The sequence below is a fragment of the Papio anubis genome, chromosome 1 (genome assembly GCF_008728515.1).
Source record: "Papio anubis isolate 15944 chromosome 1, Panubis1.0, whole genome shotgun sequence".
Classification (NCBI taxonomy): Eukaryota; Metazoa; Chordata; class Mammalia; order Primates; family Cercopithecidae; genus Papio; species Papio anubis.
In genome coordinates this window covers 43561870-43588727 of record NC_044976.1, presented here as the reverse complement: position 1 = coordinate 43588727, position 26858 = coordinate 43561870, and the positions used below count along the sequence as shown (strand labels likewise).

The 26858-nt window shown below is 42.5% G+C and overlaps 1 protein-coding gene across 5 annotated transcripts in view; it reads left to right on the top strand.

Annotated features, from left to right (window-relative positions):
- Positions 1-26858, top strand: part of ZSWIM5 (zinc finger SWIM-type containing 5) — a 193547-nt gene that overhangs the window by 117185 nt on the left and 49504 nt on the right. For all 5 annotated transcript variants that reach the window (XM_031667998.1, XM_031667994.1, XM_031668001.1 and 2 more), the window contains exon 2: positions 2491-2847. In XM_031667998.1, coding sequence (XP_031523858.1) covers positions 2491-2847 — 357 coding nt within the window. The remainder of the gene's footprint in view (positions 1-2490; positions 2848-26858) is intronic.

The following is a 26858-nucleotide window of genomic DNA, read 5'->3' as shown; positions in this document are numbered from 1 at the left end:
AATTTGAATGTAACTTTTTGACTTTGCTTTAAACAAGTGACAGTAAATATTTTTAAACCTGCAGCTTGTTTTGCTGAGAAAAAGCCTCTCTGGGGTTTAACCAAACCTGGAGGCTATGAAGTTAGTGAGTTTATTTTTATCTTTTTCTTGCTCTGGAAATTAATCTGAATGTTTTCAGTAATGTGTACCTTTCTTTGGATTAGACATAAATGTACCTTTATGTGATAATTTGGCTAGGTTTTGAGTGTACTTGTAAATTTGGGTCTTATTTTAATTAACTATAACTGTCTGAAACTTGAATTTTGGAAAGTTTTCTCTGCATTTGTTAATTCTGCCAGGTCACAATGGTAGCTCTGAAACTTACATATGTACCTTTTATTACTTGACAAATATTTCTCCAACAGATATAAGATTATTTAAAATTGCTTTCCTGTTCACAGTGTATAGTCCAGTTAAACAGGAAAGTCTCTGAAATTAGTCTCACCTTTGTTCCTGTCTGTGCTATAGCATTTGGCACATCATATTGTTACCATTTACTTACATGTGTAGCTGGGACTACAGGCATGTGCCACCATACCGGCTACTTTTTAAAATTTTGTGTAGAGACAGGGTCTCACTGTGTTGCCCAGGCTGGTCTCCCAACTCCTGGCCTCAAGTAATCCTCTCACCTGAACCTCTTGAGCCGTTGGGATTACATATGTGAGCCACTACACTAAGCATGTCTGTGGGTTTTGAAAAGAACTTTGTTGTGGCGCCTTTTAGAGGTAATGACATACAATGGAAAGAAAATTAACATTGGAGTCAGTCAGACCTCCTGGTTCCAAATCTCAGGTCTGTCACATTTGCTAGCGCCTTGGGCAAATTACTTAAACTTTCTGAACCTCAGTTTACATACCTTTAAAATAAGGAAAATAGTACTGATTTTATAAGGTTGCTGTGATAAATTATTAAAAGTACCCAAAACAGTTCTGCTACATAGCAGATGCTTCACAAATATCTTCTTTTTTTGTTAGCATCCCTAGGCCTAGCAGTTCAGTACTTAAGGTCTCCTTAAACTTTTGTTGAATGACTTAATGATTAGATGAATACATATTCTTTTCAAAGAAGAAAAATCATATTTAAAGTAAAGAATAGCCAAGCATGGTGGCTCGTGCCTGTAATCCCAGCACTTTGGGAGGCTGAGTCAGGCGGATTGCTTGAGCCCTGGAGTTCAAGACCAGCCTGGGCAACATGGTAAAACCCCCTCTGCACTAAAAATACGAAAATGAGCCACTGCACCTGGCTCGTTTTTTCATTAGCCTTTCCTTTATTTTCCTCTATTTTTGTACTCGAGGCTGAGAGTGGGAGGATCACTTGAGCCCAGGAGACAGAGGCTGAAGTGAGCTGAGATTGCACCACTGCACTCCAGCCTCGGTGACAGAGCTAAAAGATAAAAATAATAATAAGGAACAATTAATATTACAGAATTGATTTGCTATTGATTTTATCTTTTAATTTTGTTAAGTTAAAAATGGATTCTCAGGCCGGGCGCGGTGGCTCAAGCCTGTAATCCCAGCACTTTGGGAGGCCGAGACGGGCGGATCACGAGGTCAGGAGATCAAGACCATCCTGGCTAACACGGTGAAACCCCGTCTCTACTAAAAAAATAAAAAAAAAACCTAGCCGGGCGAGGTGGCGGCGCCTGTTGTCCCAGCTACTCGGGAGGCTGAGGCAGGAGAATGGCGTAAATCCGGGAGGCGGAGCTTGCAGTGAGCCGAGATCTGGCCACTGCACTCCAGCCTGGGTGACAGAGCAAGACTCCGTCTCAACAAAAAAAAAAAAAAAAAAAAATGGATTCTCCTACATTTCAAAATTACTGTCACTGTGTGCCTAGTGAGTAGAGGTGTAACACTACGTAGTTTCATTGCACCTAGCTGTGCCTTTCATGTCTTAAATTTCTTGCCTTTTATGTATTCCACGTGGAATTTTATGTTTTAAAGAAGAATTATTTTCCTTAGTCTTCTTTGATCTTCCTTCTGTCCTTCCTCTTGGCATTTTGGATTCTCTTTCATTTGTGACATCTACCTTACTCTAGATAATACAGATATTATTTGTAGACTTGTCTTTGCCTACCACCTAGAGCTGAAAATCTACTGCAGGAGTCTTTAAGTTATTTAGGATTCCTTCGTAGTCTTTCTGAGACTATGATGATAGCTATGAACTATCCCCCCCCCCCCGAAAAATGTATACACATACAAGCTAAAGTTTTCATGTCAGTATGAGTTCAGGAGGTTCATGAACTCCAGGGTAGGGACTCTTTCTATATTGTGTGTTTCTTCAGAGCAGTAACTGAATTTCATTGACCTCTGTGTCTGTGGCAAAGCCTATCATGTACATGTGTAGGAGATACCCAGTACATAATTTATGAATTGATGAATTCACATGTAAAGTGAGAATCTTAAGTTTATTACTATAGAATCTCTAAACACAGTTTCTTTTTTGTTTCCTTAGGCTTTCATCTGAGTGGCACAGTAACTGAGCTGGCCACTGCCTCTGAACCAGCAGTGACTTACAAAGTTGCAATCAGTTTTGATCGATGCAAAATCACCTCAGTAACATGTGGCTGTGGGAACAAGGACATATTCTACTGTGCCCATGTGGTAGCGCTCTCACTCTACAGGATCCGTAAACCAGACCAAGTCAAATTGCGTCTTCCTATCTCTGAAACCCTTTTCCAGATGAATAGGGACCAGCTACAAAAGTTTATTCAATATTTAATCACGGCACACCACACTGAAGTTCTTCCTACTGCACAGAAACTGGCAGATGAGATTCTATCCTCCAACTCAGAAATCAACCAAGTGAACGGTAATCGTACAACTTTTTTATTGAAAAAAAAAAAGTCTTATTCATCACCACTGTCACCAAAGCAACCCTCTTACCTCTACTTTGTTGCTTTATTGCATGTTAGGAGATTGGGATATTTCTGCAGTTGCAGTTACTTAACTTTAATCATTTCATTCTATCCAAACAACTGTGTTTAACTCTAGGTTTCTTAAAGCAGTCCAACTGTGTATCTCAAAAAGATTTTGGTGAAAAAGAACAGAGAATGATAGTATTATATATTGGTCTAGTTTATGGACTTTGTCAGTGCAGTCCCTGTCCCTAGGAGCCTGAAGTATTCAAACAGTGAAAGAAAGCACAAAATAATTTGTATCATTCAGTGAATTGAGATGGATATGAGAATTCCCTTGATATTTCAGGACCCTACGTTAGCATCAAGAGTTATCCTAAGGAGCATGTGTTAGCATTGTGCATATGAACTATATATTGGGGGTGCATTAATGGAGAAAGAGTTTATGTTCACTCATTCATTCAACAAATTTATTAAGTACCATGTGCAGGGAGTAGTGCTGATTGTTGAGGGTCTAAAACAGACATGGTTTTTAAAGTAGCTTATAACCTAGTAGCAACAACAGACAGGTCTGAAACAAATGCTTGTTTTTATAATGAAACCAGATTGTAGAAGCCTAATCATAGAAAACCATTGACAATTTTAAAGAAGGGGCCAGGCACGGTGGCTCACGCCTGTGATCCTAGCACTTTGGGAGGTCAAGGTGGGTGGATCACTTGAGGTCAGGAGTTCAAGACCAGCCTGGCCAACATGGTGAAACTCTGTCTCTACTAAAAATACAAAAATCATCCAGGCATGGTGGTGCATGCCTGTAATCCCAGCTACTTTGGAGGCTGAGGTGGGAGAATTGCTTGAACCTGGGAGGTGGAGGCTGCAGTGAGCCGAGATGATCATGCCACTGCACTCCAGCCTGGATGACAGAGTGAGACTCCGTCTCAAAAAAAAAAAAAAAAAAAAAGGAAAAAGAAAAATTTTAAGAAGAAGAGTTATATAAGCCAGTTTTCATTTTGCTTTTTAGATCCCACTGTGTTCCAAGCATCATGCAAAGCACTTTATTTTTTATTTTTATTTTTTATTATACTTTAAGTTCTAGGGTACATGTGCACAATGTGCAGGTTTGTTACATAGGTATACATGTGCCGTGTTGCTTTGCTGCACCCGTTAACTCATCATTTACATTAGGTATTTCTCCTAATGCTATTCTTCCCCCTGCCCTGCACCCCACGACAGGCCCCAAGGTGTGATGTTCCCCTTCCTGTGTCCAAGTGTTCTCATCGTTCAATTCCCACCTATGAGTGAGAACATGCAGTGTTTGGTTTTCTGTCCACAGAGGACTTTATATATGTTAATTCATTTAGCTTTCAAAACTACTTTGTGGGGTATAATAATTTCTACTTTATGAATAAGGAAGTTATTTATAACCTAGGTTCATTTGACTTAAGAATTTTTTGAGGGCCGGACACGGTGGCTCAAGCCTGTAATCCCAGCACTTTGGGAGGCCGAGACGGGCGGATCACGAGGTCAGGAGATCGAGACCATCCTGGCTAACACAGTGAAACCCTCTCTCTACTAAAAAATACAAAAAACTAGCCAGGCAAGGTGGCGGGCGTCTGTAGTCCCAGCTACTCGGGAGGCTGAGGCAGGAGAATGGCGTAAACCCCGGGAGGCGGAGCTTGCAGTGAGCTGAGATCCAGCCACTGCACTCCAGCCTGGACGACAGAGCGAGACTCCGTCTCAAAAAAAATAATAATAATAATAATAATTTTTTGAATTTCTCTAAAGTTTTTTGAGTTTCCCTAAACTACCTTTCTCTTTTGGACGATAACTGATACGGTTTGGATTTGCGTCCCTGCTCAAATGTCATATCCAGTTGTAATCTCCCACGTTGGAGGAGGGGCCCTGTGGGAGGTGAATGGATCATGGGGGCAGATATCCTTCCCTCTTTCTGTTCTCCTGATAATGAGTGAGTTTTTACAAGATCCGGTTATTGAAAAGTGTGTAAGCACCTGCCCCTTCTCTCTCTTCCTCCTGCTCCAGCCATGTAAGATGTGCCTGCTTCCCCTTTGCCTTCCACCATGATTTTAAGTTTCCTGAGGCTTCCCAAGCCATGCTTCCTGTACAGCCTGCAGAACCATGAGCCACTTAAACTTCTTTTTTAAAAATAAATTACCCATTCTCAGGTATTTTTTTATAGCAGTGCAAGAATGTACCAATACAAAAAATTGGTAGTGGAAAGTCAGGCATTGCCATAAAGATACCTGCAAATGTGAAAGCAGCTTTGGAACTGGGTAACAGGCAGAGGTTAGAAAAGTGTGGAGGGCTTAGAAGAAGACAGGAGGATGAAGGAAAGTTTGGAACTTCCTAGACACTTGTTAAATTGTTGTGACCAAAATGCTGATAGTGATATTGACAGTGAAGTCCAGGCTGAGATGGTCTCAGATGAATATGGGGTGCTTTTTGGGAACTGGAGCAAAGATGTTTGAGGCACTGTGCCCCTGCCCTTGGGATCTGTGGAACTTTGAACTTGAGAGTGGTGATTTGGGGTACCTGGCAGAAGAAATTTCTGTGCAGCAGAGTTGAAGATGTAGCCTGACTGCTTTTAGCAACCTCAACTCATATTCGTGAGCAAAAAAAAAAACAAACAAAAACAAACAAACAAAAAAAAACTAACCTAAAACTAGAAATTATATTTAAAAGGGAAACAGAGTGTAAAAGTTTGGAAGATTTGCAGCCTGGCCATATGGTAGAAAAGAATTCCCCCTTTCAGGGGAGGAATTCAAGCTGGCTGCAGAAATTTGCTTAAGTAAAGACAAGACAATGAGGAAAATGTCTCAAAAGCATTTCAGACACCTTCATGGTAGCCCCTCCCATCACAGGCCCAGAGACCTAGGAGGGAAGAATTGTTTCATAGGCCAGGCCCAAGGCTCCACTACCTTGCTCCTTAGGACACTGCTCCCTGCATCCCAGCCACTCCAGCTCCAGCTGTGGCTAAAAGGGCCCCAGATAGGTCTTAGGCCACTGCTCCAGAGGGTGCAAGCCATAAGCCTTGGCGGCTTCCACATGGTGTTAAGCGCAGAGGTCAAGAGTTGAGGCTTGAGAGCCTTTGCCTAGATTTCAGAGGATATATGAAAACGCCTGGATGTCCAGGCACAAGTCTGCTGCAGGGGCAAAGCCTTCATGGAGAGCCTCTACTAGGGCAGTGTGGAGGGGAAATGTGGGTTGGAGCCCCCACACAGATTCCCCACTGGAGCACTGCCTAGTGGAGCTGTGAGAAGGGGGCTGCTGTCCTCCAGATCCCAGGATGGTATATCCACCAATAGCTTATACTGTGCACTTGAAAAAGCCACAGGCACTCAATACTAGCCCTTGAAAGCAGCCATGGGAGCCGAGCTCTCAGTGGGTGGAGCTGCTCAAGGACTTAGGTGCCCACCCATTGCATCACTGTGACTTGGATGTGAGACTTGGAGTCAAAGGGGATTATTTTGGAGCTTTAAGGTTTAGTGACTGCCCTGCTGGGTTATGGACTTGCCTGGGGCCTATAGCCCCTCTCTTTTGGCTGATTTCTCCCTTTTGAAATGGCAGGTGTATTTACCCAATGCTTATATTTCCATTGTATCTTGGAAGTAACTAACTTGTTTTTGATTTTACAGGCTCATAGGTGGAAGGGACTTGCCTTGTCTCAGATGAGATTTTGGACGGTGGACTTTTGAGTTAATGCTGAAATGAGTTAAGACTTGGGGGACTGTTGAGAAGGGATGATTGTACTTTGCAATGTAAGAAGGATATGAGATTTAGAAGGGGCCAGGGGCAGAATGATATGGTTTGGATTTGTGTCGCTACCCAAATCTCATATTGAATTTGTAATCCCCACTGTTGGAGAAGGGGCATGATGGGAGGTGATTGGATCATGGAGATGGATTTACCCCTTGCTGTTCTCATGATAGTGAGTGAGTTCTCATGAGATCTGGTTATTTAAAAGTGTGTAGGCCGGGCGCAGAGGCTCACACCTGTAATCCCAGCACTTTGGGAAGCCAAGGTGGGTGGATTGCTTGCACACCAGAGTTTGAGACCAGCCCAGGAAACATGGAAAAACCCTGTCTCCACAAAAAATTCAAAAATTAGCTGGGCATTGTGGTGCGTACGTGTAGTCCCAGCTACTTGGGAGGCTGAGGTGGGAGGATGGCTTGAGCCCAGGAGGCAGAGATTGCAGTGAACCAAAATTGCACCACTGCACTCCAGCCTGGTGATAGAACCAGACTTTGTCTCAAAATAATAAATAAATATAAATAAAAGTGTTTAGCACCTCCCACTTCTCTCTCTTCCTTCTGCACCAGCCATGTAAGACATGCCTGCTTCCCCTTTGTCTTGTAAGTTTCCTGAGGCCTCCCCAGACATGCTTCCTGTACATCCTGTGGAACCGTGATCCAATTAAACTTTTCTTTATAAATTACCCAGTTTCAGTTATTTCTTTATAGCAGTGCAAGAACGGACTAATACAATAACTTAACTACTAGTGTGGAAGAGGCAATGAGACTGGGTGGGTGGCCTGTGTAATAGAGTAGTCCACATGCCAAAGGACCTCCCTTTCCCAGTTGTTCAACAGAGCCAATCAAGTCCTACAAACAACCTCAGAAAGAACAGTCAGAGCTGGGCATGGTGGCTCAACGCCTGTAATCCCAATACTTTGGGAGGTCAAGGCAACAGGATTGCCGGAGTCCAGGAGAACAGCCTGAACAACATAGTGAGACCTCATCTCTACAAAAAATAAAAAAATTAGCCGTGCATGGTGGTGTGTGCTTTTGGTCCCAGCTACTTGGGAAGCTGATGCAGGAGAATTGCTTGAGCCCAGGATGTCGAGGCTGCAATGAACAGTGTCATGCTACTGTCCTCAGCATGGACAACAGAGTAAGACCCTGTCTCAAAAAAAAAAAAAAAAAAAATTAAAAGGAATAAAGAAAGAACAGTTAGACAGGCTTTCAGGAGCTCTTGCTAACTAGCAAAAATGTTACGTGCTTTACACTCAAAGTTGCAGTGTTTATATAATAAGTGAGCTCTCTCTATTTGAGTGATACTGTCAAAGAGTAGCTCTCTATATCTCTTCCTATCCCACACAGAGAGGCTGTTCTACTTCTCTGACCTCCTTTTTGAGACCTGAGTTCTGCCCCCATCCCCCAGGCCTGTAGCACCAGAGGGAAGAATAGCTCTGTACCCTGACAGCTGGGCTATGGCCTGCTTTTGTGCCTCATTCCCACTATCTTTTCCCCCAGAATTATTTCCAAGCTCTCTGGCCTCTTGAACTGGCTGCCTTGGTTCAGGACCAGTATTAGCCTGTCTTTTTCACCACAACTGTCACCAAAACAACCCTCTTCCCTCATTACTACTGTGCTGAAGAAACCTATATTCCTCATTACGCTTCCCATTCCCATATCTTAATTTTTGTCTGAAATTAGGCTGCAGTTGCCACAATCAACTCGAGATGTGATTCTCAACCTTCCCCAGGAACTACTACTTCTGTATACGTGTTTATCCCATACTTATATTAGCTTTCTACAACAGGTTCCATAGTATTCTACAGGCCCTTTCTTGATCTATTTCTTAACCAGTACTGGTATAAGCAATGATACAAAAAGGAGATATCATAGAGGTAAAATGGACTAGACTGAAAACCCAAGTGTATTGGATGAGGGAGGAGTGAAGAAGAAGAAGTAAAAGTGAATTCCAAAATGTCTAGCTAGAATGGCATTGATGGTTTTGATAATGATGTTGCCATTCATTAGGGAACAAAAGAGGATAAATGAATTTAGGAGGAAGATAAATTTAAGTTTGAGATACTTCTAGGACATTTAGATAAAGAATTCTGATAAACAGTTAAATATATGGACCTGGAACTGAGGGAGAAAGTCAGAATTTTTGGAATCAAAAATTTTAGATAAAAATGATGTTTGAAATCCTATTTCTGTTCCCTGCTAAATCTTTAAACACTTAGAACATTTTCCTTCTCCTTTCTCTTTAACCCCATTCCTCACCAAAACAAACCTAAAACAGCAGGAATAAAATTCCTAAAACTGCTAGCTGCCTGCTTTGAATTTTAAGAACAGATCCAAGCTTTGCTCTGCTCCCCACTTCCCTGAAACCACTTCTTGTATTAGTCCCTATATGTGTTTGTAGCTAGACATTGCCTTATCTTTTTGGGATTGGTTACTCAGATTTGACTATCCTTCCAGCTCTGCCTCTAGCACTACTCTATGCCCTATTTGTGTTTTGCTCTGGTAACTCCATACCCCAGGATTCTCTGGAATACAGCATCCTGGCCAGGACTTCAGTTTCTCTTATCCAAAAAGAAAAGATTGAGGAAGGAGGCAGAACAAGATGGCAGAATAGAAGGCTACACCATTTGTTCCCTACCTCCTCACATGAGGACACCAATCTAAGAACCATCTACACACAAAAGCAGTACCCACATAAGAACCAAAAATCAGGTTAGCACTCATAATACCTGGTTTTAACTTCATATTGCTAAAAGAGGCACTGAGGAAGTAGGAAAAAGTCTTGACTCACCAGTCCACACCTCCCCAGTCGCCCTGCAGTCATAGCATGGTGTGGAAAGCATTTTGGTGCATTGGGAAAACATAAATTGCAGCATTTCTGAGGCATTAAACTCAGTGCTGCCCTATTATAACAGAAAACAAAACCAGACCAAACTCAGCTGACACCTCCCCATAGAGGGAGCATTTAAATTGGCCCTAGCCAAAGAGGAATTACCAGTCCCAGCAGTCCAAACTTGAGTTCCAGCAAGCCTCACATCTGTGGGCTAAAGTGCTCTGGGGCCTTAAATAAACTCGAAAGGCAGTCTAGGCTGCAAGGACTGCATCTCCTAGGCAAGTCCCAATGCTGAACTGGGCCCAGAGACAGTGGACTGTGGGGAGACATGTGACCTACTGAGACACCAGCTGGGGTAGCTGAGGGAGTGATGGCATCACCCTTCCCTTAACCCCAGGCAGTTCAGTTTACAACTCCAAAAGAGGTCCCATCCCTTTGCTTGAGGAGAGGAGACGGAAGAGTGGGGATGAGTTTGTCTTGTATCTTGGATACCAGCTCACCCACACCAGGATAGGGCACCAGTCAGAGTCGTGAAGCCCCCTTTCCAGGCCCTAGCTCCCTGTACTACATTTCTTGACACACCTTGGGCCAGAAAGGAACCTGCTGCCTTTGAAGGGAAGGAACTAGTCCTGACAGGATTCATTGCCTGCTAACTGAAGAGCCCTGGGGACCCTGAATAACCAGCAGTGATACCCATGTACTACATTGAGAACTTTGGGTGAGACTCTGAAACTTGCTGGCTTAAGGTGAGTCTCAGGACATTCCCAGCTATGGTGGCTATGGGACAAGATGCCTTCCACTTGAGAAAAATGGAAGTAAAAACAAAGGGGACTTTGTCTTGCACCTTAGGTACCAGCTCAGCCACAGGGTCTAGAGCACCAAGTGGCCTCTTGGGGTCCTCAATTCCAGGACTTGGCTCTTGGATGGCTTTTCTAGACCTGCCCAGGGCCATTGGAGAGTGCACTGCCCTGAAGGGTGAGTCCCAAGCCAGGCAGCATTCACCACAAGCTGACTGGAGAGGCCTTGGGCCTTAAGTGGTAGTCTAGCAGTACTCCTCATGGGCCTGTGGTAGTGGCGACCATGGGAGGCTCCTCTGCCTTTGGAAAGGGGCAGGAAGAGTGGGAAGTGTCACGTGTGTCCGTGTGAAGAGACCACCAAACAGACTGTGTGTGAGCAAAAAGGCTGTTTATTTTACTTGGGTGCAGGTGGGCTGAGTCCAAAAAGAGAGTCAATGAAGAGAGAGAGGGGTGGGGAGGTTTTATAAGATTTGAGTAGGTAGTGGAAAATTACAATCAAAGGGGGTTGTTCCCTGGCTGGCAGGGGTGGGGGTCACAACGTGCTCAGTGGGGGAGCTTTTGAGCCACGATGAGCCAAGAGAACGAATTTCACATGGTAATGTCATCAGTAAAGGCAGGGACCAGCCATTTTCACTTCTTTTGTGGTGGAATGTCATCAGTTAAGGCAGGAACTGGCCATTTTCAATTCTTCTGTGATTCTTCACTTGCTTCGGGCCATCCGAACATACCTGCAGGTCACAGGGGATACGATGGCTTAGCTTGGGCTCAGAGGCCTGACATTCCTGCCTTCTTATATTAATAAGAAAAATAACATAAAATAGTATTGAAGTGTTGGAGCAGCAAAAATTTTTTGGGGGGTGGCATGGAGAGATAATGGGTGATGTTTCTCAGGGCTGCTTTGAGTGAGATTAGGGGTGGCGTGGGAACCTAGAGTGGGAGAGGTGAAGTTGAAGGAGGATTTTGTGGTAAGGGGTGATATTGTGGGGTTGTTAGAAGGAGCATTTGTTGTATAGAATGATGGGTGATGTCCTGGATACAGTTTTGGATGAATTGAGAAACTAAACGGAGATACACAGTCTGAATAAAAGAAGGAGAAAATAGGTATTAAAGGACTAAGAATTGGGAGGACCCAGGACATCCAATTAGAGAGTGCCCAAGGGGGTTCAGCGTAATTACTTGCTTGGTTGGCGAGTTTTTGGGCTCTATCCTTGAGTTTTTTTTATGTTGTCATGTACCAGGCCAGACTGATTTAGGTAAAAACAACACTCTTCATTTAAAAATATACAGAGTCGGCCGGGCGCGGTGGCTCAAGCCTGTAATCCCAGCACTTTGGGAGGCCGAGACGGGCGGATCACGAGGTCAGGAGATCGAGACCATCCTGGCTGACACGGTGAAACCCCGTCTCTACTAAAAAAATACAAAAAAAACTAGCCGGGCGAGGTGGCGGGCGCCTGTAGTCCCAGCTACTCGGGAGGCTGAGGCAGGAGAATGGCGTGAACCCGGGAGGCGGAGCTTGCAGTGAGCTGAGATCCGGCCACTGCACTCCAGCCTGGGCGACAGAGCGAGACTCCGTCTGAAAAAAAAAAAAAAAAAAAAAAAAATATACAGAGTCCTCCTTTTTCAGCAGTGAGTAAGTCAAGGCCTTGGCGGTTTTGGAGGACAACCGCAGCTAAAGAGTCAACGTGGGTCTGGAGGACTGATAACGTTTGTGATATGTCTGTGATGCTAGCAGAGAAGTCATTACAGAGGCTACGGAAGGTCGTGACAGAGGTTGAAATGCCTGCTATTCCAGTACTGAGAGCAATAGTGGAGGCAGAAAGTCCTAAACCAGCAAGCAAGGGAATTAGTGGAATAACTCTTTTTTGTCCTGTTGGTGTCATGAGGGGAACAGGGAGCTCTTCAGTCCCATTTGCAAATAGAATTTTGAGAGTAAGGAAAACTAGTGTGCATGTGCCTGTCCAATTACCAGGTAGACACACATAGGTAGAGGATCCACAGAGGAAGAAGAAACCTTGTACAAGGCAAAACCAGAGATGCAAAGTAAAAAGGTGAGAAGGAGTGCTGAAAGGGGTGTCATGTACCCAGACTCCTAGGGATCCAGCTAGGGCGGCAACCATCAGAGGTTGTCATGGGGACTGATGGGGTAACTGTGTAGAGGGGGAGGTTCTATTTTCATGATGTATGAGAAAACGTTGAGTGTCTACGAGCAACCTTTCACTGTTACTTACGGGGCTGGGTATAAGTAAACAAGAAGAGGGCCAGGGAGGAGAGTCTGACGAGCGAGGGGAAGGTAGCCAAGGATGGAGTGAAATACAGAGTAAGTATCTTCCTGAGCAATAATTACTGCTAATGTTTTTAAGTTTGCCAGTACTGATAGAGGGCTTATCTGTAATGCGGAGCTGGAAGACTCCAGTTGTTTCAGTGATGTATGTAGTTGGGCTTTGGAGATGAAGAGTGAAGGAACATCGAGAAGCTGAAAGGTTACCCAGGGGAATTCCAGTGGGTCTTTGCCGAGAGATGCATAAAGGAGCGGCCACAGGAATAGTAGTTTGTGTTGTGAGGGGTCCAAATATGGGGGGAGTAGAGTTGATATAAGGAGGAAGGTTTGTTAAGTAAGTGCGGAGGAGGGCCGCAGCTTGCTGATGTGAAATATCTGGGGAGGTCTTGCTGGACCTGCCTAGAAAGTAAATGAGTTCTTCAGGAGGGTAAAGATGAGGGCGGTTAAAGGAAGCTTGGAGGTGTAGGGAGACAGGAGATGTTGCCCTGTCTGTATGTAAGGCGGGGACAGCTGTGTAGGCGCTGGAAGAAAGGGAAATGCAAAGCCAGCAATTGTTCGCTAAGGAGTGATTAGAAACGGCTAGGAGAGAGTGGGTAAGATTGATAGTGTGTTAGAGATAGCTGGGGAGAGGTAGAGGGTGGCATAAGAGTGGGAATGAGAACACAAGTGAATATAAAAGTAAAGAATAGAACTTCATCAGGGTGAAAGTATTGGAGGGTCCCCTGCCAGCAAAGATCATCTATCCACTCTAAGAGGGAGTTAAGAGTGGCAGTTTAGGGATAGCACCAGGAGATATCAGCTATGATGGCTTGGAGAAACTGTAAACCGGCAGTGTAAACAAGAGTAAGGCATTTATGAGTAGTTGAGAATGGTGAATAGGAGTGTGACTAGACAGAAGATAGTAGGGATGACTAGTTTTTGGGGCTCAGTCCGAGTAGTGGGGGTCACTTCGTAAAGCCCTGTTGCAAAAAGTAGGGTAAGGATGAACAGCCCTAATAGAATGAAGGGATGTATTAGGCTCATAAGGGTTATTACTGTTCTTCAGAAATGCGAGTAAGTTTAAGGGAAGTAGGGGAGAATACTTGCAACTTCCAGGAGGAAGAGGAGAGATTAGGCTGGCTGTCCAACGGACACAGCTTTATCCTGGAACGGTGAACCCAGTGGGGAGGATCCTGCAGGCAGATGGCAGTTGGGGTACTATAGATGACTAAGTAGGGTCTGATCCATCGAGGTTGTAGAGTTTGAGGGGTCAGATTCTTAACAAGAACTGATCGTCCACCTAGGGTGTCTTCATATGGCTGAGAATCTGGAGTAGGCAAGAGAAGATTAATAGCCTGGTGAATTTCCTGTCTAGCCTTCAGGAGGACTGAAAGATAGTCGCCTGGAGGGCTGGTGTCTGGGATGACATTGGGACCGAGCAAGAAAGTGCGTCCATATAAAAGTTTAAATGGATTGTACCCTGTAGCATCTCAAGGACGGGTTCTAATTCTAAGAAGGACAAGAGGCAAAAGTACTGTCCAGTCCTTTTTAAGTTGGAGGCTGAGCTTGGGTGAGGTGTGTCTTTAAAATTAAGACTATTAATCCGTTCTACCTTTCCTGAAGATTGAGGATGGTAAGTGATATGAAGGTTCCACTGAATACCAAGAGCCTGAGAAACTGCTTGGGTGATTTGACTAGTAAAGGCCTGTCCATTATCAGACCATATAGAGGTGGGAAGGCCAAACTGAGGAATTATGTCTGACAGAAGGGAAGAAATGACTGTGGTGGCCTTCTCAGACCCTGTGGGAAAGGTCTCTACCCATCCAGTGAAAGTGTCTACCCAGACCAAGAGGTATTTTAGTTTTCTGACTCGGGATATGTGAGTAAAGTCAATTTGCCAGTCCTGGGCAGGGGCAAATCCCCGAACTTGATGTGTAGGAAAGGGAGGGGGCCTGAACAATCCCTGAGGGGTAGTAGAATAGCAGATGGAACACTGAGAAGTGATTTCCTTGAGGATAGATTTCCACGATGGGAAGGAAATGAGAGGTTCTAAGAGATGGGCTAGCGGCTTGTAACCTACATGGAAGAGGTTATGAAATGATGACAGAATAGAATGGGCCTGTGAGGCTGGAAGGAAATATTTTCCTTGGTCCAAGAACCATTTGCTTGTGTGGGAAGAGATTGATAAGTGGTAGTTTCGGCAGGGGAGTAGGTGGGAGTGACCGATGAGAAAGAGAAAAACTGGCCATGAGGTTCAGAAGTTGGAATGCTAGCTGCTTCTTTAGCCACCTTATCAGCATAAATGTTGCCTAGAGCAATGGGATCTGATGCCTTTTGATGGCTCTTGCAGTCAATGACTCCAGCTTCCTTTGGAAGTAAAGCGGCCTTGAGAAGAGTTTTTGTTAAAGAAGCATTAATGATAGAGGACCCTTGTGTAGTGAGGAAACCTCTTTCTGCCCATATAACAGCATGATTGTGCAGGATATGGAAGGCATATTTAGAGTCAGTGTAAATATTGACACGTAGTGCCTTTGCAAGAGTGAGGGCCCGAGTTAAGGCAATGAGTTGGGCTTGCTGAGAGGTAGTGGAGGCGGGCAGAGTGGTGGCCTCAAAGACAGATGTGGAAGATACTATAGCATAGCCTGCCTTTGCTGATGAGTGGTGATTAGGCCTGGTGGAACTACCATCAATAAACCAAATGTGATCAGGGTGAGGAATAGTTAAGAAGGAAATATGGGGAAATAGGGTGAATGTCAGGTCGATCACAGAGAGATACAGTCATGGGAGTCAGGTGTGGTATCTGGAATAATGTGGGAGGCTGGATTGAAGTCTGGGCCAGGAACAATGGTAAGTGTGGGAGATTCAACAAAGAGTGAGTATAGCTGAAGGAGCCGGGGAGCAGAAAGTATATGCATCAGGTGCGAGGAAGAAAATCTATTTTGGAAGTTATGAGAGCTGTAGAGAGTGAGTTGAGCACAGTTTGTGATTTTTGAGGGCCTCTAGAAGTATTAGGGTGGTGGCAGCTGCTGCACAGAGACATGATGGCCAGCCTAAAACAGTAAAGTCAAGTTGTTTGGACAAAAAGGCTACAGGGCGTGGTCCCGGTCCTCATGTAAGAATTCTGACTGCACAGCCCTGCATTTCGGCTGTGTGTAATGAAAAGGGTTGGGATGAGTCAGGGAGAGCTAGCGTGGTGGCAGTCTCTAAAGCTGTCTTCAAGGAATAGAAAGAGGAGTGGGGAAAGGATTTAGGATCTATGGGGTCAGCTAGGTTTCCTTTTGTGAGTTTATATAATGGTTTTGTTAGGATGGCAAAACCAAGTGTCCAGAGGTGAAAGTATCCAACCATGCTGATGAAGGAAAGGAGTTGTTGTTTTGTAGAAGGTGTTGGGATTTGAGAGATCAGTCGGACATGATCGTCAGGGAGAGCATGTGTGTTTTTACGAAGAATTATGCCGAGGTAGGTAACAGATGGAGAAGAAATTTGAGCTTTGGAGGGGGATACCCAATATCCTTTGGAGAATAAATGTTGAAGGAGCAGGAGGGTGTCTTGTTGAGAAGATTCAAAGGAGGGGCTACAAAGTAGAAGGTCATCAATATATTGAATAAGGTGAGAAGCAGAGGGGTAGAAAGAAAGGAAATCATGAGAAAGAGCTTGGCTGAAGTAATGAGGGTTACCCCTGAAACCTTGAGGCATCACATCCCAGGTAAGCTGCTGGGACTGATGGGTGTCAGGGTCAGTCCAGGTAAAAGCAAAGAGAGGCTGGGAAGAGGGGTGCAGGGGAATAGTGAAAAAAAGCATCTTTAAGAACAAAATGGAATAGTGAGTTGTAGAGGAAGGTATTGAGGACAAAAGAGTGTACGGTTGGGCACTATAGGGTGGATAGGCAAAACAATTTGGTTGATAAGGTGCAGATCCCGAACTAACCTGTAAGACTTATCTGATTTTTGGACAGGTAAAATGGGGGAATTGTAAGGAGAGTTTATAGGTTTTAGAAGCCCATGCTGTAGCAGGCGAGTGATAACAGTCTTTAATCCTTTTAAAGCCTGCTGCAGGATGGGATATTGGCGTTGAGTGGGGTAAGGGTGATTAGGTTTTAATGGGATAGTAATGAGCATGTGATCAGTTGCCAGGGAGGGAGTAGAGGTGTCCCATACTGGTGGGTTAAGGTGGGGGTATACGAGAGGAAGATGCAAAGGAGGCTTTGGGTTAGGAAAAAGGGCGGCAGTGAGATGTGGCTGTAGTCCAGGAATAGTCAGAGAAGCAAATAATTTGGTTAAAATGTCTCGGCCTAATAAGGGAACTGGGCAGGTGGGGATAACTCAAAAAGAGTGCATAAAAGAATGTCCAAATTGGCACCAGGGTGGGGGAGTTTTAAGGAGTTTTGAAGCTTGGCCGTCAATACCCACAACAGTTACAGGGGCAAGGGAAACAGGCCCTTGAAAAGAAGGTAATGTGGAGTGGCTAGCCCCTGTATCAATTAAATGGGGGACGGACTTACCCTCTCCACTGTAAGAGTTACCCAAAGCTCAGCATCCATGATGGTCCAGGGGGCTTCCGAGGCAAGCAGGCAGCGTCAGTCTTCAGCTGCTAAGCTGAAGGAGTTGGCCAAGGAGTTGGGAAGGAAGGAGTTGGCCAAGGAACATTGGGTTTGCCCATTTTTCAACAAAAATTATCAAGGTCTTGTAGGATGGAGAAATCAAAAGTGCCGTTTTCTGGCCATTTAGAGTCATTATCAAGTTTGTATTGGTGCCAGGCGGTGTTGCAGAAGAAAATAAGGTGTTTAGGTTTTAGGTCAGGTGTGAGTTGAAGAGGTTTTAGGTTTTTAAGAACACAGGCTAAGGGAGAAGAAGGGGGAAGGGAGGGTGGAAGTTTGCCCATAGTGAAGGAGGTAAGTTTAAAGAGAAAGGTGGAGACACAGAGAAGGGGGTGGGTGAGCAGCCCAGGGCTGCAATGTGGGTGACCAGCCAAAGCAGGTGTCCCCGCAGTTGACTTGCCACCAAGGGAATGTGGGTGAATGACCAAGGCAGGCATCCCTGCAGTGGTCAGACACCAAGGGAAGGCTGTCTTCCTGAGTCCGTGACTGGCACCGGAGTTTTAGGTCCACAGATAAAATGTGTCTCCTTTGTCTCTACTAGAGAGGAAAAAGAACTGGAATTGGAAGGATGGGGAGATTGAAGGGTAGCAAGAAAGGGAGATTGAAGGGTAGCAAAAGAGGCTGGAGAAGAGAGTGAAAAGACTGCTTACCTGATTTGAAATTGGTGAGATGTTGGCTAGGTGCGGTGGCTCACGCCTGTAATCCCAGCACTTTGGGAGGCCAAGGCAGGCAGATCATGAGCAAGAGATCGAGACCATCCTGGCCAACATGGTGAAACCCCGTCTCTACTAAAAATACAAAAAAATTAGCCTGGCGTGGTGGCAGGTGCCTGTAATCCCAGCTACTTGGGAGGCTGAGATAGGAGAATCGCTTGAACCTGGGAGGTGGAGCTTGCAGTGAGCTGAGGTCCTGCCATTGCACTCCAGCCTGGGCAAAAAGAGCGAAACTCCATCCCCGCCCCCGCCCCCCAAAAAAGAAAAAGAAATTGGTGAGATGTTCCTTGGGCTAGTTGGTCTGAGGACCCAAGGTTGTAGGTGGATCTCCTCACGGAGTGAGGGCAAGGACAGGGGACTGGTCTCCCAAAGGAGTCTTCTTGTCCTGGATCTTCAGCACCAATTGTCACATGCGTCCGTGTGAAGAGACCACCAAACAGGCTTTGTGTGAGCAACAAGACTGCTTATTTCACCTGGGTGCAGGCAGGCTGAGTCCGAAAAGAGAGTCAGCGAAGGGAGATAGGTGTGGGGCCATTTGATAAGATTTGGGTAGGTAGTGGAAAATTACAATTAAAGGGGATTGTTCTCTGGCTGACAGGGGTGGGGGTCACCAGGTGCTCAGTTGGGGAGCTTTTGAGCCAGGATGAGCCAAGAGAAGGAATTTCACAAGGTAATATCATCAGTTAAGGCAGGGACCAGCCATTTTCACTTCTTTTGTGGTGGAATGTCATCAGTTAAGGCAGGAACTGGCCATTTTCACTTCTTTTGTGATTCTTCACTTGCTTTGGGCCATCTGGACTTACATACATGCAGGTCACAGGGGATACGATGGCTTAGCTTGGGCTCAGAGGCCTGAAAGGAAGGACTATGTTTTGTGGTTTGAGTGCCAGTTCAGCCACAGTACAATGGAACAGCAGGTGAACATCTAAGGTTTTTTTACTCCGGTCCCTGGCTCCGGGATGGCACCTCTGGACACACCCAGAGTCTGGAGGAACCCACCATCCTGAAGAGAAGGACACAGGCCAGGCTGGCTTTGCCACCTGCTGATTGTGGAGCCTCAGGGCCTTGAGTGAACACAGACAATAGCCAGGGAGTGGTTACAGCAAACCTTAGGTGAGACCTAATTTGGTGCTGGCTTCAGATTTGACCAAGCACAGTCCTAGTGGTGGTGACCACAAGGGTACTTATGTCACACCACTTCCAGGTAGCTCAGAACAGAAAAAGATCCCATTTGTTTGGAAGAAACTAAGGGAAGAGAACAAGAGTCTCTGCCTGGTTTCCCAGAGAATTCTTCTGGATCTTGTTCTAGACCACCAAGGAGGTACCTCTATGGGTCTGCAAGAACCACAGCATTACTGGGGTTGGGGTGACCACTAAAGCAGATACAGCTTAGATCACAATACCCAATTCCTTTCACATATCTGGAAAGCCTTCCCAAGAAGGACAGGTACAAACAAGCCCAGGCTGAGAAGACTACACCAAATACCTAACTCTTCAATGCCTGGACACTGACAAACATCTACAAGCATCAACATCATCCAGGAAAACATGACCTCATCAAATGAACTAAAGGTACCAGAAACCAATCCTGGAGAAACAGAGATGTGTAACCTTTCAGAAGGAATTCAAAATAGCTGTTTTGAGGAAACTCAAAGAAATTCAAGATAACACAAAGAAGGAATTTAGACTTCTATCAGATAAATTTAACAAAGAGATTGAAATAATTCAAAAGAAGCAGAAATTCTGGAGCTGAAAAATGCAATTAGCATACAGAAGAATGCATCAGAGTCTTTTAATAGCAGAATTCATCAAGCAGAAGAAGGAATTAGTGAGCTTGAAGACAGGCTATTTGAAAATTCACAGTCTGAGGAGATAAAAGAAAAAAAGAATAAAATGAGTGATACATACCTGCAAGATCCAGAATATAGCTTCAAGGGGCAAATCTAAGAGTTATTGGCCTTAAAGAGGACATAGAGAAAGAGATTGGGGATAGAGAATTTATTCAAAGGGATTATGTCAGAGAACTTCCCAGACCTAGAGGAAGATATATCAGTATCCAAGTACAAGTAGGTTATAGAATACCAAGCATATTTGACCCAAAGAAGACTAGTTCAAGACATTTAATAATCAAACTCCCAAAGGTCAAGGATAAAGAAAGGATCCTAAAAGCAGCAAGAGAAAATTAAAAAGTAACATACAATGGAGTCTGGCAGCAGACTTTTCAGTGGAAACTTTACGGGCCAGGAGAGAGTGGCATGACATGTTTAAAGTGAAGGAAAAAAAACTTTTATCCTAAAATAGTATGTTTGGCAAAAATATCCTTCAAACATGAAGGAGAAATAAAGACTTCCCCAGACAAACAAAAACTGAGGGATTTCATCAACACCAGAAGTGGCCTACAAGAAATGCTAAAAGGGAGTACTTCTATCAGTACAAAAAGGATGTTAGTGAACAAGAAAAAAATCATATGAAGGTACAGAACTCACTGGTAATAGTAAGTAGACAGAAGAACACAAAATATTATAATGCTTTAACTGTGATGTGTAAACTACTCTTAAGTAGAAAGACTAAACTATGAACCAATCACAAATAATAACTACAACTTTCAAGACATAGCATAATAAGATACAAGTAGAAACAACAAAAAGTTAAAAAGCAGGGGGACAAAGGTAAGTTGTAGAGTTTTTATTAGGTTTCTTTTGGCTTGTTTGCTTATTCAAGTGGTGTAAGTTTTTTATCAGTTTAAAATAATGGGTTATAAGATAGTATTTGCAAGCTTCGTGGTAACTTCAAGCCAAAAACAATACAACAAATACACAAAAAGTTAAAAGTAAGAAACTAAATCATATCACCAGAGAAAATCACCTTCACTAAAGGAAAACAGGAAGGAAAGAAGGAAGAGAAGACCACAAAACAACCAGAAAACAAATAACAAAATGACAGGACTAAGTCCTTACTTATCAATAACAACACTGAATGTAAATAGACTAAGCTCTCCAATAAAAAGACATAAAGTGGCTGCATGGATTAAAAAAAAATTAGACCCAATGATCTGTTACCTACAAGAAACACACTTCACTTATAAAGACAAACATAGACCGAAAAGGGATTGAAAAAGGTATTTCATGTCAATGAAAACAAAAAGGAGCAGGAGTAGCTATACTTTTGTCAGACAAAATAGATTTCAAGACAAAAACTATAAGAAGGTGACAATATAATGATAAAGGGGTTAGTTCAGTAAGAGTATATAGTAATTGTAAATATATATACACCCAACACTGGAGCACCCAAATATATAGAGCAAACACTATTACAGCTAAATAGAGAGATAGACTTCAGTATAGTAATAGCTGGAGACTTCAACATCCCACTATTAGCATTGGACACATCTTCCAGACAGAAAATCAACAAAGAAACATTGGATTTAATCTGCACTATAGACCAAATGCAACTAATAGATATTTACAGAACATTTCAACCAGCAACTGCAGAATACACATTATTTTCCTCAGCACATGGATTATTCTCAGAGATAAACCACATGTTAGGTTACAAAACAAGTTTTAAAACAGTAAACAAACAAACAAACAAAAAACTGAAATAAGCATCTTCTCTGACCACAATGGAATAAAACTAGAAATTAATAACAAGAGGAATTTTGGAAACTATACAAATACATGGAAATTAAACAATATGCTTCTGAATGACCAGTGGGTCAATAAAGAAATTAAGAGGAAATTGAAAAATTTCTTAAAACCAATGATAATGGAAACACAATATACTAAAATCTATGGGATACAGCAAAACCGATACTAAGAGGGAAATGTATAGCTATAAGTACCTAGATCAAAAAGAAGAAAAACTTCAAATAAACAATCTAGTGATGTATTTTAAAGAAGTAGAAAAGCAAGAGCAAGCCAAACCCAAAATTAATATTGATAGAAAAAAGAAATAGTAAACATCAGAGCAGAAATAAATTGAAATGAAGAAAACAATACAAAAAATCAATAAAACAAAAGGTTGGTTTTTTGAAAAGTTAAACAAAATTGACAAACCTTTAGCCAGACTAAGAAAAAAAGAGAGATGACCCAAATAAATAAAATCAGAGGTGAAAAAGGAGACATTACAGCTGATAACACAGAAATTCAAAGGATCATTAGTGGTTACTGTGAACAACTATATGCCAATAAATCAGAAAATCTAAAAGCAATGGACAAATTTCAAGATGCATATAACCTATCAAGACTGAACCATGAAAAAATCCAAAACTTGAACAGACCAAATAAAGTAACAAGATCAAAGCCGTAATAAAAAGTCACCCAGTAATGAAAAGCCTGAGACCCAGCTGAATTCTACCAAACATTTAAAGAAGGATTAATACCAATCTTACTCAAACTATTCCAGGCCGGGCGCGGTGGCTCAAGCCTGTAATCCCAGCACTTTGGGAGGCCGAGGCGGGTGGATCACGAGGTCAGGAGATCGAGACTATCCTGGCTAACATGGTGAAACCCCGTCTCTACTAAAAATACAAAAAACTAGCCGGGCGTGGTGGCGGGCGCCTGTAGTCTCAGCTACTTGGGAGGCTGAGGCGGGAGAATGGCGTGAACCCGGGAGGCGGAGCTTGCAGTGAGCCGAGATCACGCCACTGCACTCCAGCCTGGGAGCACAGCGAGACTCCGTCTCAAAAAAAAAAAAAAAAAAACTATTCTGAAAATAGAGGAGGAAGAAATACTTCCAAACTCATTCTACAAGGCAAGTATTACCCTGATACCAAAACCAGACAAAGACATATCAAAAAAATAAAACTACATGCCAATATCTCTGATGAATATTGATGCAAAAAATCCTCAACAAAATACTAGCAAACTGAATTCAAAATACATTAAAAAGATCATTCATCATGATCAAGTGGGATTTATCCCTGGGATGCAAGGATGTTTCAATATATGGAAATCAATCAATGTGATACATCATATCAGCAGAATAAAGGATAAAAACCGTATGATCATTTCAATTGATGCTGAAAAAGCACTTGATAAAATCTAACATCTCTTCATGATAAAAACACTTTTAAAATGGGTATAGAAGGAACATACCTCAACGTAATAAAAGACATATATGGCAGACCCACAGCTAATATACTGAATGGGGAAAAACTGAAAACTTTTTCTCTAAGATCTGGAACGTGACAAGGATGCCCCATGTTACCACTGTTATTCAACATAATGCTGGAGGTCCTAGCTAGAGCAAGCAAACAAGAGAATGAAATAAGGGGCATTTAAATTGGAAAGGAAGAAGTCAAATTATCCTCGTTTGCAGATGATATGATCTTATATTTGGAAACACCTAAAGACTCCACCAAGAAACTATTAGAATTGATGAATAAATTCAGTAAAATTGCAGGATACAAAATCAACATACAAAAAATCAGCAGGCCGGGCGCGGTGGCTCACGTCTGTTATCCCATCACTTTGGGAGGCCAAGGCAGGTGGATCATGTAAGGTCAGGAGTTTGAGACAAGCCTGGCCAACATGGTGAAACTCTACCCCTACTAAAAATACAAAAATTACCCAGGCGTGATGGTGGGCACCTGTAATCTCAGCTACTCAGGTGGCTGAAGCAGGGAAATTGCTTGAACCCAGGAGGCAGAGGTTGCAGTGAGCTAAGATCGTGCCACTGCAACTCCAGCCAGGGCGACAACAGTGAGACTCCACCTAAAAAAAAAAAAAAAAAAATCAGTAGCAATTGTATATGCAAACGGTGAACCATCTAAAAAATAAATTTGAAAAGTAATCCCATTTACAGTAGCCACAAATAAATGCCTAGGAGTTAACCAAAGAAGTGAAAGTTCTCTATAATGAAAACTATAAAACACTGATAAAAGAAATCGAAGAAGACACCAAAAAATGGAAAGATATTCCATGTTCATGAATTGGAAAAATCAATATTGTTAAAATACTCATACTACTTAATCTACAGATTCAATGTAATCCCTATCAAAATACCAATGACATTATTAACAGAAATAGAAAAAACAATTCTAAAATTGTTTTTTGTTATATGAAACCACAAAGACCTGGAATAACCAAAGCTATCCTAAGCAAAAAGAACAAAACTGGAGTTATCATATTACTTGACTTAACATTTTACTACAGAGCTATAGTAACTAAAATAGCATGGTACTGTCATAAAATAGACACATAGACCAATGGAACAGAATAGAAAACCCAGAAACAAATCCACACACCTACACTGAACTCATTTGTTACAAAGATGCCAAGAACATACACTGAGGAAAAGACAGTTTTTTCAATAAATGGATGATGGGAAACTGGATATCCATATGCAGAAGAAATGAAACTTGACCCCCATCTCTAACCATATACAAAAATCAGATAAAAATGGATTAAAGACTTACATCTAAGACCTGAAACTATGAAACTACTACAAGAAAACATTCGGGAAGCTCTCTAGGACACTGGACTTGATTTCTTGAGTAATAACCCACAAGCACAGGCAACCAAAGCAAAAGTGGATAAATGGGATCACATCAAGTTAAAAAGCTTCTGTACAGAAAGGATATAATCAACAAAGTGAAGAAACAACCCACAGAATAGGAGAAAATTCCTTCAAACTATCCTTCTGACAAGGGATTAATAATCCTTGAATATAAAAGGAGCTCAAACAACTCTATAAGAAAAAATCTAATAATCCTATTTTTAAATGGGCAAAAGGTCTGAATAGACATTTCCCGAAAGAAGACATACAAATGGCAAACAGGCATATGAAAAGGTGCTCAACATCACTGATTATCAAAGAAATGCAAATCAGAACTATAATGAGATTCCAGTTTCAACTGGAAACTTGATTTCTACCTGATAACACTTAGAAAAATCAGTTGCAGATGGATTGCAGATATAAATGTGAAAAGTAGAAGAGTAAAACCTAAGATAAGAGAACACCTTCATGTCCTTGAGGTAGAGAAAATTTTTTTTAGTAGGAAAAGATCAACAAAATGGAATACATTAATTTTTTTTTTTTTTTTTTTTTTTGAGATGGGACTTTGCTCTCTTTGCCCAGGCTGGAGTGCAATGGCATGATTTTGGCTCACCTTACATTAAAATTTTTAAATTACTATTTATTGGCCAGACACCGTGGCTCACACCTGTAATCCCAGCACTTTGGGAGGCTGGAGTAGACAGATCACCTAAGGTCAGGAGTTCAAGACCAGCCTGGCCAACATGGTGAAATCCCATCTCTACTAAAAATACAAAAATTAGCCAGGCATGGTAGTGTGCACCACCTGTAATCCCAGCCATTTGGGAGGCTGAGGCAGGAGAATGGCTTGAACCCTGGAGGCGGAGGTTGCAGTGAACTGAGATCACACCACTGCACTCCAGCCTGGGCAGCAGAGTGAGACTCCATCTCAAAAAAAAAAAAAAAAAAGAATGAAAGAAAAATTGGATCCTTAGACTTAAAAACACCCTCAGGACAGATCTCATTATATAAGCTTCAATGCTTACGTGAAGGCTGAACCCACACAATGGTTTGTTTCATAATTATTTATGAAAGACATCCTTTCTATCTTATCTTCACTTGTCATCATTTCTGTTATTAGTCCTTAGGAAAAAATTCAGAGTATAATGTTAAAGTATTATTTACATTGACTAGGCCTACTTTACTGTTACTAAAGATGAGTGGTTTCATACTCATCTCTTTCTGTGGAAAGACTAAAATGTTCTAACCAGTGAACATATAAGGGCATTTTAATTTAATTTGATTTTTAAAGTAAAGAAAGGATTTTTAGAAAAGATGCTGCCTAGGAGTTAGTGAAAGACAGCTGAAGAAGCCAGTTTGTGAACTCTACACCTAGTTTATCTAGTTAAATGGTTTGTGCCCTTGTTTATTCCTTAATGCTGTCCTCTACTGTACTATTTGACCTTTGAATATTGACATTTCTTATAAATTATCTTACATTTTCTCCTCTTCTTATTTTATATGATTCCTGTAGGCAATCTCAGTTACATCCTTGTCTTCAAATATTATCTACATTCCATGACTCACAAATATATTTCTTTCTTTCTTTTTTTTTTTTTTTTTTTTTTTTTGAGGCAGGGTATTACTCTGTCACCTAGGCTGGAATGCAGTGGCACAATCACAGTTCACTGCAGCCTCAGTTTCCCTGGGCTCAGGTGATCCTCCCACGTCAGCCTCCCAAGTAGCTGGGACCACAGGCTCATGCCACCATGCTTGGCTAATTTTTGTATTTTTTGTAGAGACAGGGTCTCACTGTGTTGCGGAGGCTGGTCTTGAGCTCTTGGGCTCAAGCAACACACCCACCTTGGCCTCCCAAAGTGCTAGGATTACAGGCATGAGCCACTGTGCCCAACCTCACAGATGTATTTCTTCAGCCCATATCTATTGAGCGTTAGACTCTATATGCAACTATTTAATGTCATAAAGGCATCCCAAGATCAACATATCCAAATGTGATTTTATGATCTTCTTCCCCAAATTTATTTATCCTCCTGTATTCACCGTATAGCACCACCATCTAGCCATGGAATCATGATGAAAACCTTGTAGTTACTCCTGACACCTTTGTCTTTTGTGTATTCCACATGCAATACATTGCAAGATCTGTTAATTTTACCTCTGAAATATATTTCATAATTTTCTACTTCTCCCTATTAAATCAAACCACTATAATCTCTCACGTAAATTGTTAGAGTAGCCATCTAACTGATCTTTCAATTTCCACTATTAATCCCCTCTATTCCATTCTTCATACCACCATCCAAAGTAACTTTTCTATAACTGCAGGTATTATCATATCACTTCTTGTTTAAAATCCTTCAGTGGCCTCCTATTACTGTTAGGATCGAATCCAAATTTCTGTGGCATGCAAAACTTTGCATGATCTGGTTTTTGCCTGTATTTTCACATAATATTCCCTCTCCTTGAGAGAATATCCTCCTTTCCCATCCTGTTTCTGTCCTCC